The sequence below is a fragment of the Grampus griseus genome (assembly GCF_964374135.1).
Source record: "Grampus griseus genome assembly, chromosome: 3".
In the NCBI taxonomy this organism is placed as follows: Eukaryota; Metazoa; Chordata; class Mammalia; order Artiodactyla; family Delphinidae; genus Grampus; species Grampus griseus.
The window spans coordinates 42,413,892-42,430,118 of record NC_139019.1 but is presented as its reverse complement, the minus strand read 5'-3'; the positions used below and the strand labels follow the sequence as shown (position 1 = coordinate 42,430,118).

Here is a 16,227-nt window from a genome sequence, read left to right as displayed (position 1 = left end):
AGAGATACCAATGGTTAACATCTGTAGAGGGTTTAAGCTTTTAGAAAACACTTTCATGTGTATTTTTTCTGGGCTTTATCACTTTTTGACTAGAACACAGAGCAGGGATTATCAACATCCCAATTTTACAGGTTAGGAAAATGAGATTACTAAATTTTGCTAGGGTCCTCCTGGAATCGGGTGAGAGGAATAAAGAAAACTCATTCTGACACTTGCTAAAGTGGTAAGGAAGACTTTATTCCAAACTATTGCAATAGGGGGTCATAACTTGCAACAGGAGAAAGCAATTGTGCTCAACTCCGAATACAGCAAAGACATCTGGGAGTTTATTACAGCCAACAGACAAGCAGAGTGAGCGGGTTAGTGGATGGAAAATTAAGAGAAAACATTAAGGGTAGGGGGATTCCCGATTAAAGGCAGGCCAAGGACTTATATATTAAAGGACTTACGTATAAAGGAATTTGATCACATATGAAAAGTAACCAGATACCAAGGGTACAGGGATGACTTAGCAGAATTCACGCTAATACGGGGCTCTGCCCTGCCAGATTCGAAGGCCTCAATGGAGGCCCAGGCGAGTAGAGGGCTCGGAGGAGCCTGGCTAAAGTTTGGATAGGGAGAGAGTCTTTGTCACTGACTACCCCGTTCCTCTTTATTACCCAATCCCCATGAGGAGAGCTGGCAGGCAGCCAGGGTCGAGAGTCCAGTTCTCCCCCCGAGTCAGCAATGACCGGCGGCCAGGGATGCGGAGGCCAGGTTGGGCGACCACTGGCAGAAAATGGATCTGAGCAACACCCCTCGCACCACACGGGAGGTGACCCCACGCTCCGCCCGTCCGCCGCGCGGCCCACTTGAGGGGCGGGCTGCGCAGGTCGGGCGGGGCGGGGCCAGAGGCGCCGATTGGCTGGCGCGCCCCGGCCTGGTGTTTCCCCGGCCCCGCCCCGTCACCCCTCACTGGCCGCCCCGCCTCTGCCGCGCTCCCCCAGCCCGCGAGGCCGCGCGCAGGCGGGTCCCGCGCTGCCCCGCGGGAGGGGCCGAGCCCGTGTTCCTCCTCCCTACCGGTCCCCATCCTTAAAGCACGAGCCCGGACACCCCGCCCGTTGGAGACGGCGTCTGGATCTGGACAGCGAGCGGCTGGGGCGGGCCACGGCCGACCGAGGAGGGCCTGAGGCAACGGACCCGCCGCGGCTGGCACACGAGCCTCTCGGCCCCGACTGAGTGGTTGCGGGAGCTGTGAGGGAAGGGGTCGCGGGCGCCATTGCTGCCCGTCAGAACGCCGCAGGGTCCCCGTCAGCCCTCGGCTGCTCTACCCCGGCTGGGAGGAGCCGTCGCCAGTCCCCGGCCCGGTCTCGTGAATCGGGTGCCTCGTCTGCCGCCCGCGCCGAGACCATGTTTGACAAGACGCGGCTGCCGTACGTGGCCCTCGATGTGCTCTGCGTGTTGCTGGGTACGTACGCGCCGCCGGCCGGAGGGGCGTGTGCGCGCGAGCCCGGGGTGTGGGTGCACCGGTGGGTTGCGGGTGTGTGTCCGCTGGGAGGGGACTAGGCGAGAGCCGCGGACGGGCGTGGGGTGGGGATGTGTGTGTGCCTGACGCGCGAGCCGTGCCGGGCGAGACGCTGGGGGCGGTTTCCGCAGCCCGGGGACCCCGCTTCGCAGCCCGCACCCCGGCTCCCGCGTGGCCGCTGCTGTTTGTCGCCCGGCGGTGCGCTGAGCCCACCTTGCTTGGACGCTGTTCACGCCTCTGCGCTCCATCCCTTGCTCTTCTGTCCTCTGTTTCCCCTTCCACTCCCAGCCCGGAGGGTGGGCTCTTCCCCTCTCGGCTGTAGGGAAGCCTGGTCACTGGCTCATCAGGTTCAGTAGCGAAACGGGAGGTTTGATGCATTGGGGGTTCTCAGTAACTGGCGCCAGTGCCAGGTTTATCTTATTTGTGGGAAGCCGTTTACATTTGCGTCTATTAAAGATTAGAACTCTCCTAATTAGACGGTGTTACCAGCTTGTAAATTGTCAGGCTGTAAGTGGTTGTGATGATGCCAGGTTTCTGCCTACAGGTTTGAAGAACGTTGCTTTTTGGGGGCTGGAGTGGGGATGGTGTGCCCCAGACCTGCTGTGTCCTTCTCTGCACAGACCTTGCCATTGTGTAGCTTTCCATCTCCTGTGAGAGCCCAGAAGTAGCACTAGACATTTCTTTGGCTGCAGCAAATTTGGCGTTGTCTTTCTGACAGAAGAGTTCAGTTGTGGGTCTTCTGGTTGCCAGTTGCTCTTTTATTTTGACGAGAAAGAATAGAAGTCATTTGGCTAAGGGATAGGCGTTGGGAGGAGAGATTTTCACCTTTTCAGTATGTATTGTGTAAGGCAGTATCTTTGAACTATTTATATGTTATGGAAAAAACGACAACAAGAAGACCTGCTCTATGTTTGGGTAGTCCTACTCATGGTTGAGTATCGAAGTAATGGTATTGGCAAGTTCTCAGCGTTGGTTGGAGGGCTGTGACTTCAGCATCCTAGATGCAGGTCTGCATAATGGCTTTTCAGTGATAGGAAATTTTCCCCGGTTTTAATCCAGTATTCCACTCTCTTGCCTCAAACCTGACCATTTAGGTGCTTGCAGTCTTGCCGAAGTTTTTACAAATTCTGTTACCTGTTTTTTGAGGAAAAATCTCTTTTTTATTTATGAAACATCTTTATTGTTTACGAAGACACTTACTGTATAGCTCCACAGTGAATTTTAGGAATTCAGTTCAGGAAAGGGAAACACGATTTTGGAACACTATTTTTATAGAAGCACAAGTGATCCTTTCAGATGTCCGGACATATTCATAATTACATTAAATATATTCAAATTTATTTTCAGTGAAAAGCTTACCTTGGTAAAGATGTTATATTTAAAAATGTATTTTAACTTGTACTGAATATTAGTGGAGGTTTGTTAAACTTCATTTATATTATAGTGAAGGGAGAGGAAAATGTTTAGTCATAAGTAACTTTGATAATTCTAATATATTGGATATTATTCTGTCATTGCCACATATTGTGTATTGTCAGAATTATACATAAACTTCTCCTTTTCCTACCTTGTGGGAGTTGATAATTTATGAAACAAAAGTCATGTTTTCTCTTTGGGCCAAACACTGAACCAGGATAGATGAAACATAATACTGCTCTTAGGTAGCTCAGTGTTATTAAACAGAAAGCCATATGGTAAATCTATGTTTTGTTTTGTTTTAATTCATGTATAATGGAGGAACCTATATGCAGTACAACTTTATAAATTGTAGGTTCTTGCAGTCTATATTTTCAATATGATGGAAACATCACATAATTGTCCTATAGAGGTAAGGGTAATTTTATTGCTACATGGGCCTAACAGTTGCAGAATTTATGACAGCTCTCAAAAAAGATAAAATTGTGTTTATGATTTTAAGTATCTTTGATGGTTTTGGAAAAAGCTTGTTTTGGGGACTTATGCATTTAGTATCAGTATCAGATACTTATACCGATCTATTTGAAACACATTTTATCTGTTCTTGTGTTACTAGAGTTTTAAAGTAATTCAGTGTATTGTCGAGATAAGCCCAGAATTCCCTATTCCTAAATAGAAAGTGAAGTGTTATTTTAATTTGGTATATACGATGACATTAGATTTAACAGTATCAACACTCCATAACAAGCAGCAGTGAAGGAGAACAGTGATGCTAGAGATACAAAGCATTTTCATGCTAAGTTTTTGGAGATAATATATTTTTATAGCAAACTCACCTTTCTAGTGGAGTCTAAGGGTCCACTTTAAACCAAATTTTAAATTTGGTTTTCATTCATCTTACTGACAGCAGGAGATTGGCGGCCTAAAATCGTGGTAGCTCAAAGAGGGTTATCAACTTGGCATTAACTTTTTTCTTTTTCTTTGGAGAACTACAGGTGAGATTTGACTATAGCAACAAAAAGATGATTAAGCACTTCATAAGTACAGGGTTATGTAAAAGTGATTCATAATTATAATGTGAATATGTTCCAGGTTCTGTTAATGGTCACCCAACATCATATAGTGTATCCATTTGATATGCTGATGTTATGTGATTGTGTTACATGGTTACTTTATAATATTACAGAAGGTGACGTCTGTTGAAGTGATAGTTAAACATGCTTGTGGGGGTGTGTGTGGGTTGTGCATGCGCGCACATGTGTATACGCGTTTCTACCCCAAATCAGTGTTATCACCGCTGGGAAATGTGAGTTCCTCCATATAATATACCCAGATTATTAGTTCCTTTAGTGGATCTGGTCAATTCTTGGAAGAAGAGTGAGAATTTTGAGAGATGATGTATATTTGATTCCTTTCTGAGATGGAGCATGGTCTTGCCATCTTTCTCTGGCTCTTTTGATAATGAGTTCTATGATTGTAGAAAAGGCCATAAATACCATCTGAGCACACAAGAAAAGCTGTTCTATAGAGAATGGTAGTGGGCTGGTATGAAAGCTGTGTTTTTGCTCAATGTTTTAAACCATGTCCTGAATAAAACTTATTAGTGTTTAATTGCTGAGGGTCATTCTAGATTTTATGCACCCTGGCATTAGGCTGCCAGTTAATGGACACTGAGTCCACTAATTGATTCAGTGCACATTGATTGAAGGCTAATTCTGTTCCAAGTTCATGTTAAATGCTAGGGATACAAAGATGAATAAGACAATCTGTGCCCTAAAGGAGTTCAGGGTCTAATGAGGGAGAAACAAACAAGAGTCACAACACATCATGATAAGTGTAATAATGAAGGTATGGAATAGATGGCCTTTGAGTACAAAGAAGAGAGTTGCTCTAGATGTGATCCATTATAGATAAAAGCGTTGTCTGTTTATTCTTAGAGATGCAGAAATGACAAAAATTACCTAGGACTACTCTTAGAATCTTTTTTTTTTCTTCCTCAACTTGATATAGGGCAGTGGGAACCCAAATAAGTACCTGTGTTTATAACTTTTTTGCAGGTTCTCATGATGCCTAGAAGATTTGGGTGGAACTGGCAAAGCCTTTTTATGTGTCTGTGTTTTGCTGGGTGGCGGTCATTTGGAATATCCTTCTGTATTGTATATTCTCCTTTTGCCCCTTCAGATCTTTTCTCCACCCTGCTCTTGCTTTTTGGTTTCTGGTTGGCCTGGACCAATGGGACAAGAGCAGGAGGCCTGGAAGAGCCAGTTTACTCCTGCTGGATTTGTGTTGCCAGAGCTGTTCTGTGTTTTGTGAGTAGGTCACAGCTTCTATTCAGTGGCCTTCTGTGCCAGCCAGCTACAGTTACAGATCTTTCTGGGTTCTGGTAACCCTTCACTTGCCCCTTTAGGCCTAGAGATGATAATGACTTTCTCATGTTGCTGATGTGGGAGTATTCCACCATCCCCTTCTGCTTTCCCTAAACCCTGCCTATACTTTTGAAGATTATTCCTTCATTAAATTCTCTCTTGAAAACCTTATTTGGATGTGCTGTTTTTTCTCCAGGGCGCTACTGATAATACTCATGTTATGTCCAAACAGATCTGAGGTAACTTCCCTTTCTGCACTTGACACCAGTTACAGTTTCCTATAATATAATACTGTTATGTCCAAACAGATCTGAGGTAACTACCCTTTCTGCACTTGACACCAGTTACAGTTTCCTATAATATAATACAGTTCCTCAGCAACTCGTGAGCTCCAACGTTGGCTTTCTTGTAATGGAGTGGGTCATGGTTACCTCAGCGTGCTGCAAACGTGGTATCACCATTATGCCAAATCAGAGTCAATAAATTTAGGGGAAAATGTGGCAGCAAAAAACATTGGCAGCCATAGGTGGTTGTGGAATCCCTGTTACTTACTCTTCTCCAGTAATTATGCTGACATCATCCTGCCCCTTAAGTAGTACCCCTCACGAGTGCTCCCTTTCCTGACCCTGAATCTGGGCCCCTTTCTCAAGTAAAAATCAAATACTTAATGAAAGGGTCTCACTTGCTAAATAGTCTGCAGCCTTCCCTTTTCTCCTGACATTTATTTGTTCATTCACTCATTATTGGGTGAATTCACTCATGTATTTGTTTCTTATCTAGTAGGTGCTGGGCATTCTGTTAGATACCAAAGAGGTAAATAAATAAATAGGACATAGTGCCTATCCTACTTGCCATTTCAACTTCTGTTAACTTCTATTCAGCAAACTTCTTTTGCTTCTGATGAAAGTTTACTGTGCTTGTTTCTCTGTTTTATGTAACTGTTCTCTTTCCTCTCAGCCACAGAGAGAGAGAAGGAATCTCAAAAGATGAACAAAAATTTGTCAAACTGGTATATTCTTGGGTCAGACTGGCCTCCTGTTGCAAGGCTTTTTCTACCTTTTTTTTTTTTTTTTTGCGGTATGCGGGCCTCTCACTGTTGTGGCCTCTCTCGTTGCGCAGCACAGGCTCCGGACGTGCAGGCTCAGCGGCCATGGCTCACGGGCCCAGCCACTCCGCAGCATGTGGGATCTTCCTGGATGGGGGCACGAACCCGTGTCCCCTTCATCGGCAGGTGGACTCTCAACCACTGCGCCACCAGGGAAGCCCCTTTTTCTACCTTTAAATGGCTAGTTTGGAACAAAAGCAGAGGCCTGGAGGAAATTGATAGTATTTGGCTCTAGTTGGTTTTATACAGTTGACTTTAAACTTAAATTTACCTTGCTTGGAATAGAGTATGGAAATATTCAGAGAGCATTCCCCTCTATAGCTTTTATGAAAAGTAATTTTTTCCTTTATATTCTTTTTGAATTACATCCTTTTGGAAACTCATGGACATGCTATGAATCTTTATTAATTTCTTTCTTGTTTAGTCATTTTTGGCTGAGTTCTACCAAAGTTTCCTATGTGTTACTTAGCTTGTGGAATTATTCTAATTCTTTTTGATAAGAAATTAAAGTTTAAATTGTTACTGTTTACCCTGCTAAAAAAGAAGTTGGTAGTAAGTCATTAAACACCCACATTTTAAGTGAACCAGTTAACTTGTAGCTTCAGTTTTATGGAAAGGATTTTGGAATGTTAATTGTTTGTTTCCTCCTAACTTAGGTGGCTTAATTCAGCATATGAGAGGGAAATATACAGAGTATGTAATAAGCGAGTTAGGGATTATATGGACACTGTCTTGCCTCTTTTATTATTTTCTTTATAAAAAAGTGTTCATTCAGATATTATGAGCAGTGGTTACAAGTAACTTTCTTCTTTCTTTTTGGCCCTCTTCTTTTTCTACTTACCTTATTTTTCATTTTCACTTTTTCCACTCCAGCCTGCTTTCCTTCTTCCCTTCAACCTTCTTGCTGTGTAGGTTTAAAGCCCAGATGGCTCAGAGTTGTTTTTTACTTAACTGAAACTACTCTAACATTGGGAATGACTTTTTCTTTAAAACATTAGATAGACAGCACAGTGTAGTGACGGACTCTGGATCCAGACTGCCTAGGTTCACATTCCAGCTCCTCCATTTACTAGCTGTGTGACCTTGGGCAAATTTCCTCTTTGTGCCTCTGTTGCCTCAGCTGTGTAATGATAAAAGTACCTACCTTGTATGGTTGTTGTGAGGCTTAAATGAGTCAATATATAAAGGGCTTAGAGCAGTGCCTTGCACTTAATGTGCACAATATGTTTGTCAAATAAAATTAATCATCTATAATCCTATAGCAACATCATTATTTTAGTAAAAATAACATCAACATCGTTTTGTAATAGGGACAAAAACACAAACTTTAAACCGTTTCCCATGAGTACTCATGGAATGTCTTTGAAGCTTACAGAACATCTTGAAATAGTAGTGTTTTATCAGTCACATGTAAAAACCACATATATGATCCTCAGGCAGTGGTAATCCCAGCTGTGGTAGAAATCGATCTGTATAGTCTGTGGTAGAATGTAATTAAACAAATGGAAAAACTGTTACTTTATACAGTGGTTAAGTCCTGAATTTCAGCTTAATCAAGAAAATGGAGTTAGCCACACTCTGGTCACCTTCACTGTTTTTATTGCCCAGGCCTTGGAAATGATTGAGTGACCATGTAAAAAAGTAGACTTAATATTCCTAAATTTTTTGAATGACCTTAATTGCGCATCCTCATTTGTGTAAATTCTATTGTTTGAATTCCTATCTGTAGTTGAGCAGGCAACAAAGAAAAAGCTATTGTGTAATACCTCTTTATACCCCCTCTCCCTCTTACCCCTGTTTTCCAATCAGGTTTTATTTATTTATTTATTGCTTGCTTGCTTGCTTGCCGTGGCACGCAGCTTATTGGATCCTAGTTCCCTGACCAGGGATCGAACCGAGGCCCCCTGCAGTGGAAGCATGGAGGCCTAACCACTGGACCTCCACGGAATTCCCTCAGATATTTATTTTGACATATGTTAACCTGATACTATTTTTTATGTTGTGTTTAACACAATGTTAAGTTTTTAAAATATCTGACTTTGCAACATCCTTCATTTATTTATTCATTAGCTATTATGTGCTAAGTACAATGCTAGGAGCTGTAATTATCACTGTGAAAAAGATAGGTAAGGTCTCTATACTAATAATGTAAGACAATTACAGATGTTTGTGAATGCCATGGAAGAATGAAAACAAGATTAGAAGAGAGTGAGATGTTGGAGGGTGGCAATCTCAAGGAAGGCTTCTCTGACGAGGGCTTTTTTTTTTTTTTTTTTTTTTTGTGGTATGCGGGCCTCTCACTGTTGTGGCCTCTCCTGTTGCGGAGCACAGGCTCCGGACGCGCAGGCTCAGCGGCCATGGCTCACGGGCCCAGCCGCTCCGCGGCATGTGGGATCTTCCCGGACCGGGGCACAAAGCCGTGTCCCCTGCATCGGCAGGCGGATTCTCAACCACTGCGCCACCAGGGAAGCCCTGATGAGGGCATTTTTGATTTCAGATTTAAGGATGAAAGTAAGTTGGTCATGGAGGAGCTGGAAGATGATTCCAGGCATAGGGAAGAGCAGGCGTTGAGGGCTAAAGGGGCAAAGGGCATTTGTAACAGAAAAGAGGCCAGTGTGGCTGGAATATAGTATGTATCCATGATATTCTTAATAGTGAATTTTGTAACTTTTTTCTAAATGTCAGAGTGGATAATAATAATAACTGGCATTTACTTAGTGCTCACTAGGCCCTGTGTGGCTGTGAGGTCTCTCAAAAACGTGCTCAGGGAGGATAGCTTGTTCATCTTCATTCTGTAGATGATGGAACTAAGGCCTAGAGTAGTTGGGAAACTCCCAGTGTAACTCAGGTAAGAAGTGGTATGGTTGGGAATTGGGAAATGCATTTTTAAGGATTATAACTTTTTTTTTTTTTTTCCTCTCTTGAGGTATGCGGGCCTCTCACTGCCGTGGTGTCTGCCGTTGCGGAGCACAGGCTCCGGACGTGCAAGCCCAGCGGCCACGGCTCACGGGCCCAGCCGCTCCACGGCATGCAGGATCCTCCCAGACCGGGGCACGAACCCGCGTCCCCCACATCGGCAGGTGGACTCTCAACCACTGCGCCACCAGGGAAGCCCAAGGATTATAACTTTTGAATTCAGATTGACTGGTCCAGATTTGAGAAATGAAGAGGGTGAGGAATGAAGGACTGAGGGAATTAATTGGCTGTAAAAGCAGTGGTTATTTTAGGTGGCCTAAATGTTTTATGACTATCTTTATTCTATACGATGTTGCTGCAGAGTCAGTTTCTGCTTATCATGTTTTGAGCGTGCGTCTGCTGTCCAGAGGAGGCACTTTAATTTTTCATAAGTCAAACGTGTAATAACTACTAAGCGTTTGCTAGGAGGGTATATCATACTGGAAGATGTAACTGATTTGCACTGTTCAGTAACATACCCACAGACTTTTTCTTCAAATACGTTGTTGTCATAGGCATTTCTACCCAGTAAAGGAGACCTTTATCCTTCATTGCATTTCACATGAGTCATGTGTATAGAGTTTAGAGTCACCTTTCGTAACTCATTCCAGCAGATATAGTTAGAGCCTCATGGTTTAGTTCTCAGTTGTCACTGCTTGGAAATGTTTCCTGAGTCTTTTTTCAGGGTGGAGCGCCCAGGAAAATGACATATAGGAAATGTGTAGCGGATGAGCTCTTGAGTTAATTGGCAGCTTGTTAAGCCAGGTTCTGCCTTGCCTTTTGGTTCATTTACGTCAGCAGGAAGAGAGATGGGTTGGCTGCTTAGGTGCTTGAGGTAAATGAGAAGAAGAGAAGAAAAACGTTCTTTATTGAATGAATAAATGAGCCTTTGGTAAATGTTTTACATAAACTCATGAATCATCACAGAACTGTATGGTATTAGCCTATGGTATTAGCCTCATTGTATGCCCTAGCACTGGTAATACAAAATGGGTGAAAAAATAAAACAAAACCCATGGATCTCAAATAGCTTCTTGCTTACTCTGGAAGACAGACTCATAACAAACAATGACAATACTGTATGGTAAGTTGAGTGCCTGATATGTCACAGCACTTAGGTTACTAAGAATGAGTGAGATAGGGTCTCCATCCCCAAGAGGTACACAGAGCACTGTAAGGGGAGAGAAGTAGGAATTTGAATGAAATCTGTCTGTATTTCAAAATAGTTTCTCCTGAGACCACTGCTTTTACTTTCCAGCAGAGGTACTGTAAACCTTTGGGAACATCACTTTTGGCTAGTGCTAAATTCTGGAAATAATTCCTGTAGATAGCTCAGAATCCATCTTTATTACTGGGTGGAAACACTGTAATACCGGTGCTTAGAAAGTGCGTGGCACATGGTAGGCATTCAGATATTTGTTGCCTGAGTGAGTAGGCAATAGACTTGAGGCAGCCACTCTTCTGGGGTTGGAATTCTCACTCCATCTATTACTAACTGTACGACGTTGGGCAGGTTGCTTCAACTCTCCGTGAGTTTTGTCATCTAATGAGGAAAAAGATGATGATAATAGTGTCTTCCTCATAGTGCTGTGAAATTAGATGAGATAATGTATGAGACAGTGTATGTGAAGTGTTTAGCATATTCCTTGCCTGGGCTATTGTTGTTATCATTGTTAAGTTAATAAACCAATGTAGTACCACTGACCCAGTCTGTTATTTAAATTTGATACCATGTGCTGGTGACTTTTCTTTTGGAACATTATTTAGTGTAGTTCTAGCTACACTAAAGTTCTAGCTTCAGTTTAAATAGCATTTAAATTGGAACCTGGTTCGTATTTCAGTTTTTAGTGCCCAGATCACTATGGGAGATGTTTTGATTACTTCTAACCTGTTTCTTTCTGGAATCAGATACCTTACTCAGATCTTCTCGTTTTACTTCTAGGTAAGCAATATTCCCACAGCTCATAGACAAAGTACCCAAACGAATGTTTGTGGTTGTAGAGAGAAGAGCAGACTAGAAATAGGAATAAACAAAGGTGTGTGTGAATGGCATGGTTGAGATAGCCATAAGTTCTCTGAGTACTCACATTTTAAAACATGAAGATTTTATTTTTTGAATATAAACTGGTCAAAAGCTAATAACTTGCAATACACGTTGGAGTACAGCTGCAATACAGCTAAACATAACCAGTTCTTATAACTTCTCTTGATCAATAAGAAGTTTTCCTTGTTTTCTTTCCATAGAGTTTAAAAAATAAATGTATATAGTGATCACATCCATCTGCAGTGTTCTTGGATAGTCCTAATTTTAGGTAACAGTCTTCTTCATAGAGGCAGTTTGTTAAATCTATGACTAAATGTAATTTAAAGTCATACTTCTATAATATTTTTCTTAAAAAAAACTATTAAAAAAACCCACACTTTTTCAAATGACATCCCAATTTGATTTAGAAAATATACCTAGCATAGTTATGCAGTGCAGCAGAAGCAAGTGATGTTTATTGTATTTTACTTTTTTTTAAATGGCATTGATACAAGAGAGGAATTTTGAATATGCTCCTTCTCAAATATTGTCTGTGCCTAACCCAGTGGCCCAGTTGGAGAAAAGGTCTCTTAATTTGTGATTGTTATCAAAACTTGTTAGGCAAGTTATGGGTAATACTCAACTTTATAGCTAGTGTTGGATATCTACATTAATATGAGAGATTCTAAGTTCTGCCATTGAATATAGTTTAATTACTAACCAAATCTAATAAATAGCTTTTAAGAAGATAAGTTTTTGCATTAGGATTTGACATTGTGGATGATTTTTCACTGAATAACAATTTTGTTTATGTAACTTTTTTTAAAGGGTTCAGAGTGTGGTCTGGTAGTGAAAGAGGTTGGCTTGGAAGTCAAATTCTAGTCTTGCTTCTGCTACTCTCTTTGATCACATGGGCAAGATCACTTGGGCTCCTCCGTCTACTTATATGTAAATTATAGTGAGAAGAATATCTGCCTTGCCTATCTCTCCGGATCATAGGGGTGAGCACACCTTGCTTATTAAGGAGAGTCAGTAGCTGCAGAATATGTTGGAGCAGTTGATACCACTGGACTCAGGGTAGGAAAACAAAGAGCACATGGTAAATGGGGCATTTTGAGCAACTGCAGCAGACTTGCAGGAGATCAATTATAAATCTAGCCTGGCCATGAAGGCAGTGAGTGTTGTCAGAAGAAAATAGGAAAAAGCTGAAGACTGATTGAAGTATCCAGGAAGTAGTGATATAGGAAAAATGGGCCCTGATACAAAGTAAAGTAGGCCCCTTCTTGAGTCTCTTCTTTTGCCACACATAGGTATATGACTTTATCAGTGACCAAATGGCTCATGAAATCTTGCAACTAGTTGGTTACTCTTATGTCAGCCATATTGTGAGAAATGGTAACATATGCTACCTTGAGAAGCCAAAGCAAAATATAATTTGGTCAGACTCACTGAAATTTCAGTGAAGGAAGATTTTCAGTTTAAAATAAGATAAAGAATAATGTCCACCTACTATCAAATTAAAAAGAAAAAACGAAAAAAGAAAGAAACCACAATTCTAACCTAGTCTGCTTATTATCAGGAGATTGTCATCTGTATCAACAGCAATTTGTCTTCGGCTAAGACTCAAATTCTTTTGGCAAAGATCTGAAATTCCAGGGGAATCTGTTCTAACTTTATATCTACCTGTGCTATATTCTATTCCAGTGACTTTAAGAATAGTAAATAGGAGAGAGATGTTCTTTGAAATAAAATAATAACATTATCTAGGATTATGTTTGTGTTTTCCTCAGTACTAGTCTTGCAGTTTGTTAGCCAGTTAATGATTGGAATGGTGAGACCTTAATGTTACTGTTTAGCTGTAGCTGGCAGAATGATTCATTACTACGTAGGGCATTGGGATATAGCTATCATTGAACAGTTAAGGAATTTTGTCTATCCTGTAGCCCTGGAAACCCACCACCAATTAGAAATATGTACATCATAATTAAAATACCATGGCCGAAGTTGTAAGAAAATCTTGACAAAATTGAGTCCTATTTAAGAGTCATATTTTGTTTGCTAATAATTTAAAACTTACACTTAAAAACACTGAGTAGTTGTGACTGAAATTTTAAACTCATAAGCCTCTGTAGCCCAAAGGGCCCTGATATTGGCTTTGGCTAACTTAATTTCTTCTGATAAAAAGAGAGGCAAAGAGGAGAGTGAGGAAAAGGAAAGTTTAAAAAAACAAAGAAGTGAATATTGCTACAGTCTGTTTTTACCTTCCAAGAGGAAGTCAGGAGAGGGTGAAGCTTCTTTGAGAGGAAGAGGGCCAGTAGGATTAATCATGAGGATGTACCTCACAAGGCCTGAGGTTGCTGCCCAGTGAAGAGATTGTAGTGGAGGTTCTGATTTTCAGTTGGGTAAATCTAAGGGTCACATTTATAGTAATTTAAATTTCCTGAAGTAAGGAATTTGTCCTTTAGGTTGATCAACTATAATTCAACCTATGTTTACAATTTACTAGGAAAAAAGAGCAGATTGCTGGAAAAATTTTGTTATAGTTACCCTTACTTCATGTCCTCAGACTTTTCATAATTAAGAATGAAATACTGAGATTGGAGGGGAATTCCCTGGCGGTCCAGTGGTTAGGACTCGGCTCTTTCACTGCCGTGGCCTGGGTTCGATCCCTGGTTGGGGAACTAAGATCCACAAGCTGCCCAGTGCGGCAAAATCAATCAATCAAATTTTATAAAAAGGAATGAAATATTGAGATTGGAAGACAGCATAACTTGGTTGAATATTTTGTAAATTAAAAGCAGAAGAGTTTGACATTTTGAACTGTAAGGTACATCAAACAATTGTGGCAGAAATGTTATAGCTCATATAGGGGCTAGCCATAGGCATGTTTTAGTGTATTATCTGAATATAATTCAGAAGAAGGTGTTTATGTTATAGGAGATAAAGACACATTAGTACTGTGTATAATAAAGGGGGTGAATGGGTACTTTTTGAGGGGGCTAGCATCATATCTGTGCAAACTATGATTATTCAAAATAAGAGGGGAATGGACTGTTGTATTATTTTAAAGCAGTTTAAATGTTAGGGTGTTACCTTGCAATTTCAACAGAACTTTATTAAAATATTTTGTATGTTATCAAGATACTAAATAAGTTTCCAGGGCTTCCCTGGTGGCGCAGCAGTTGAGAGTACACCTGCTGATGCAGGGGACGCGGGTTCGTGCCCCGGTCCGGGAAGATCCCACATGACGTGGAGCTGCTGGGCCCGTGAGCCATGGCCGCTGAGCCTGCGCGTCCGGAGCCTGTGCTCTGCAATGGGAGAGGCCACAACAGTGAGAGGCCTGCGTACCGCAAAAAAAAAAAAAAAAAAAAAAAAAAAAAGTTTCCATTTATTTTTACTAATGTATAAAAGTTTTACAGAATTATTTTATATTGATAGGATGCATAAAAGTTAAAGAATATGGACACTGGAAGCATACTGGTCTGAGTTTGAATTCTAGTTCTATCACCTACCACTAGGGTAAATCACCCAAGTTGACAACTTCAGTTTCTTTATCTGAAAAGGACTGGGTTCATCTGTATGTTCTCCTTGGCTGTGATGCAGTGTCCACTACATAGTAGGCATTTGTTTATTCCAGTAATATTAGTTCACATATTGTGTGCTAGGCTCTGTCTTAGGCAGTGGAGATGCATATAATCACACAAATAAATATAAAAATGAACCAATAAGTGCTATGAAGGAGAGGTATGGGTACTATGCGAGTTTATAAAAAGGGTTTTGAATAAGGAGGATAGGGTAGCTTTTTAAAATGGTGACTTTGGCTGCAGGGAGGAATAATAGATTGAAGCTGGAAAACAATGGATTTAGGGAGATCAGTTAGGAGGCTGTTGCAGCCATCCAAATGAGATAATGGTAGTGAAAGTAAAGAGGTGCTGGTGGAAATGGAGAAAAGTTTGAAGGGATTTGTGAGGTATCTGAGAGGTAAAATGGGCAGGTTTTGGTGACATATTTAAAGTGGGAAGTCAGAGAGAGAGAAATGTCAAAGATAGTTCTGAAAGTTCTGGCTTGCATAATTGGATAGACGTTGGTTTCTGTAATAACTGAGCTGGGGAGCACTAGGAGAGAACCCATTTGAGATGGGAAGGGGGGTGGAGATGAGATAGTGAGTTTTATTTTCAGCGTGTTGTGTTTAAGGTGCCTTTGAAATTTCCAAGAGGAAGTATCAAGTCCTTGTTTGGATAAATGGGTCGAAAGCTCAGAGGAACTGTCTGACTTTTGGGAGTCATTGTCATATTCATGGTAATTGAATTCATGAGAATTGATGAAATCTCAGGAAGAAGTTATAAAGTGAAAAGGAAAGAAGGTTTAGGACCGAGCTATGAGAAACACCAACTTTTTAGATTGGTTGGAGGAAATGAAAAATACCAAGACTGAGAGGGAGGGAACACTTTAAAAACCAGGAGAATGTTTCTGGAAAGCCAAGTGAAGAGAATGCTTCAAGGAGAGAGTGGTAACAATGTCTACATTCTCCTGAAATGTAAGTAAGATAACACTTGGAAAGTGTCATTGAGTTTAGTTACACAAAGGTCATTGATAACCTTATGTAAAGCCATTTTTAAATTGGGGGTGGGCTGGAGGCTTCCCTGGTGGCGCAGTAGTTAAGAATCCGCCTGTCAATGCAGGGGACACGGGTTCAAGCCCTGGTTCGGGAAGATCCCACATGCCGCAGAGCAACTAAGCCTGTGTGCCCCAACTACTGAGCCCACGAGCCACAACTACTGAAGCCCGTGCCCCTAGAGCCCATGCTCCGCAACAAAGAGAAGCCACTGCAATGAAAAGCCCACGCACCGCAACAAAG

The 16,227-nt window shown here is 41.7% G+C and overlaps 1 protein-coding gene across 2 annotated transcripts in view; it reads left to right on the top strand.

Annotated features, from left to right (window-relative positions):
• Positions 1-1,079: 1,079 nt before the first annotated feature.
• PLPP1 (phospholipid phosphatase 1) overlaps positions 1,080-16,227 on the top strand; it is a 120,511-nt gene continuing 105,363 nt past the window's right edge. The window contains exon 1 of one of the 2 annotated variants that reach the window (XM_082650028.1): positions 1,080-1,447. In XM_082650028.1, coding sequence (XP_082506154.1) covers positions 1,390-1,447 — 58 coding nt within the window. In that variant the 5' untranslated portion in view covers positions 1,080-1,389. The remainder of the gene's footprint in view (positions 1,448-16,227) is intronic. The other variant, XM_082650027.1, reaches the window with a different exon arrangement.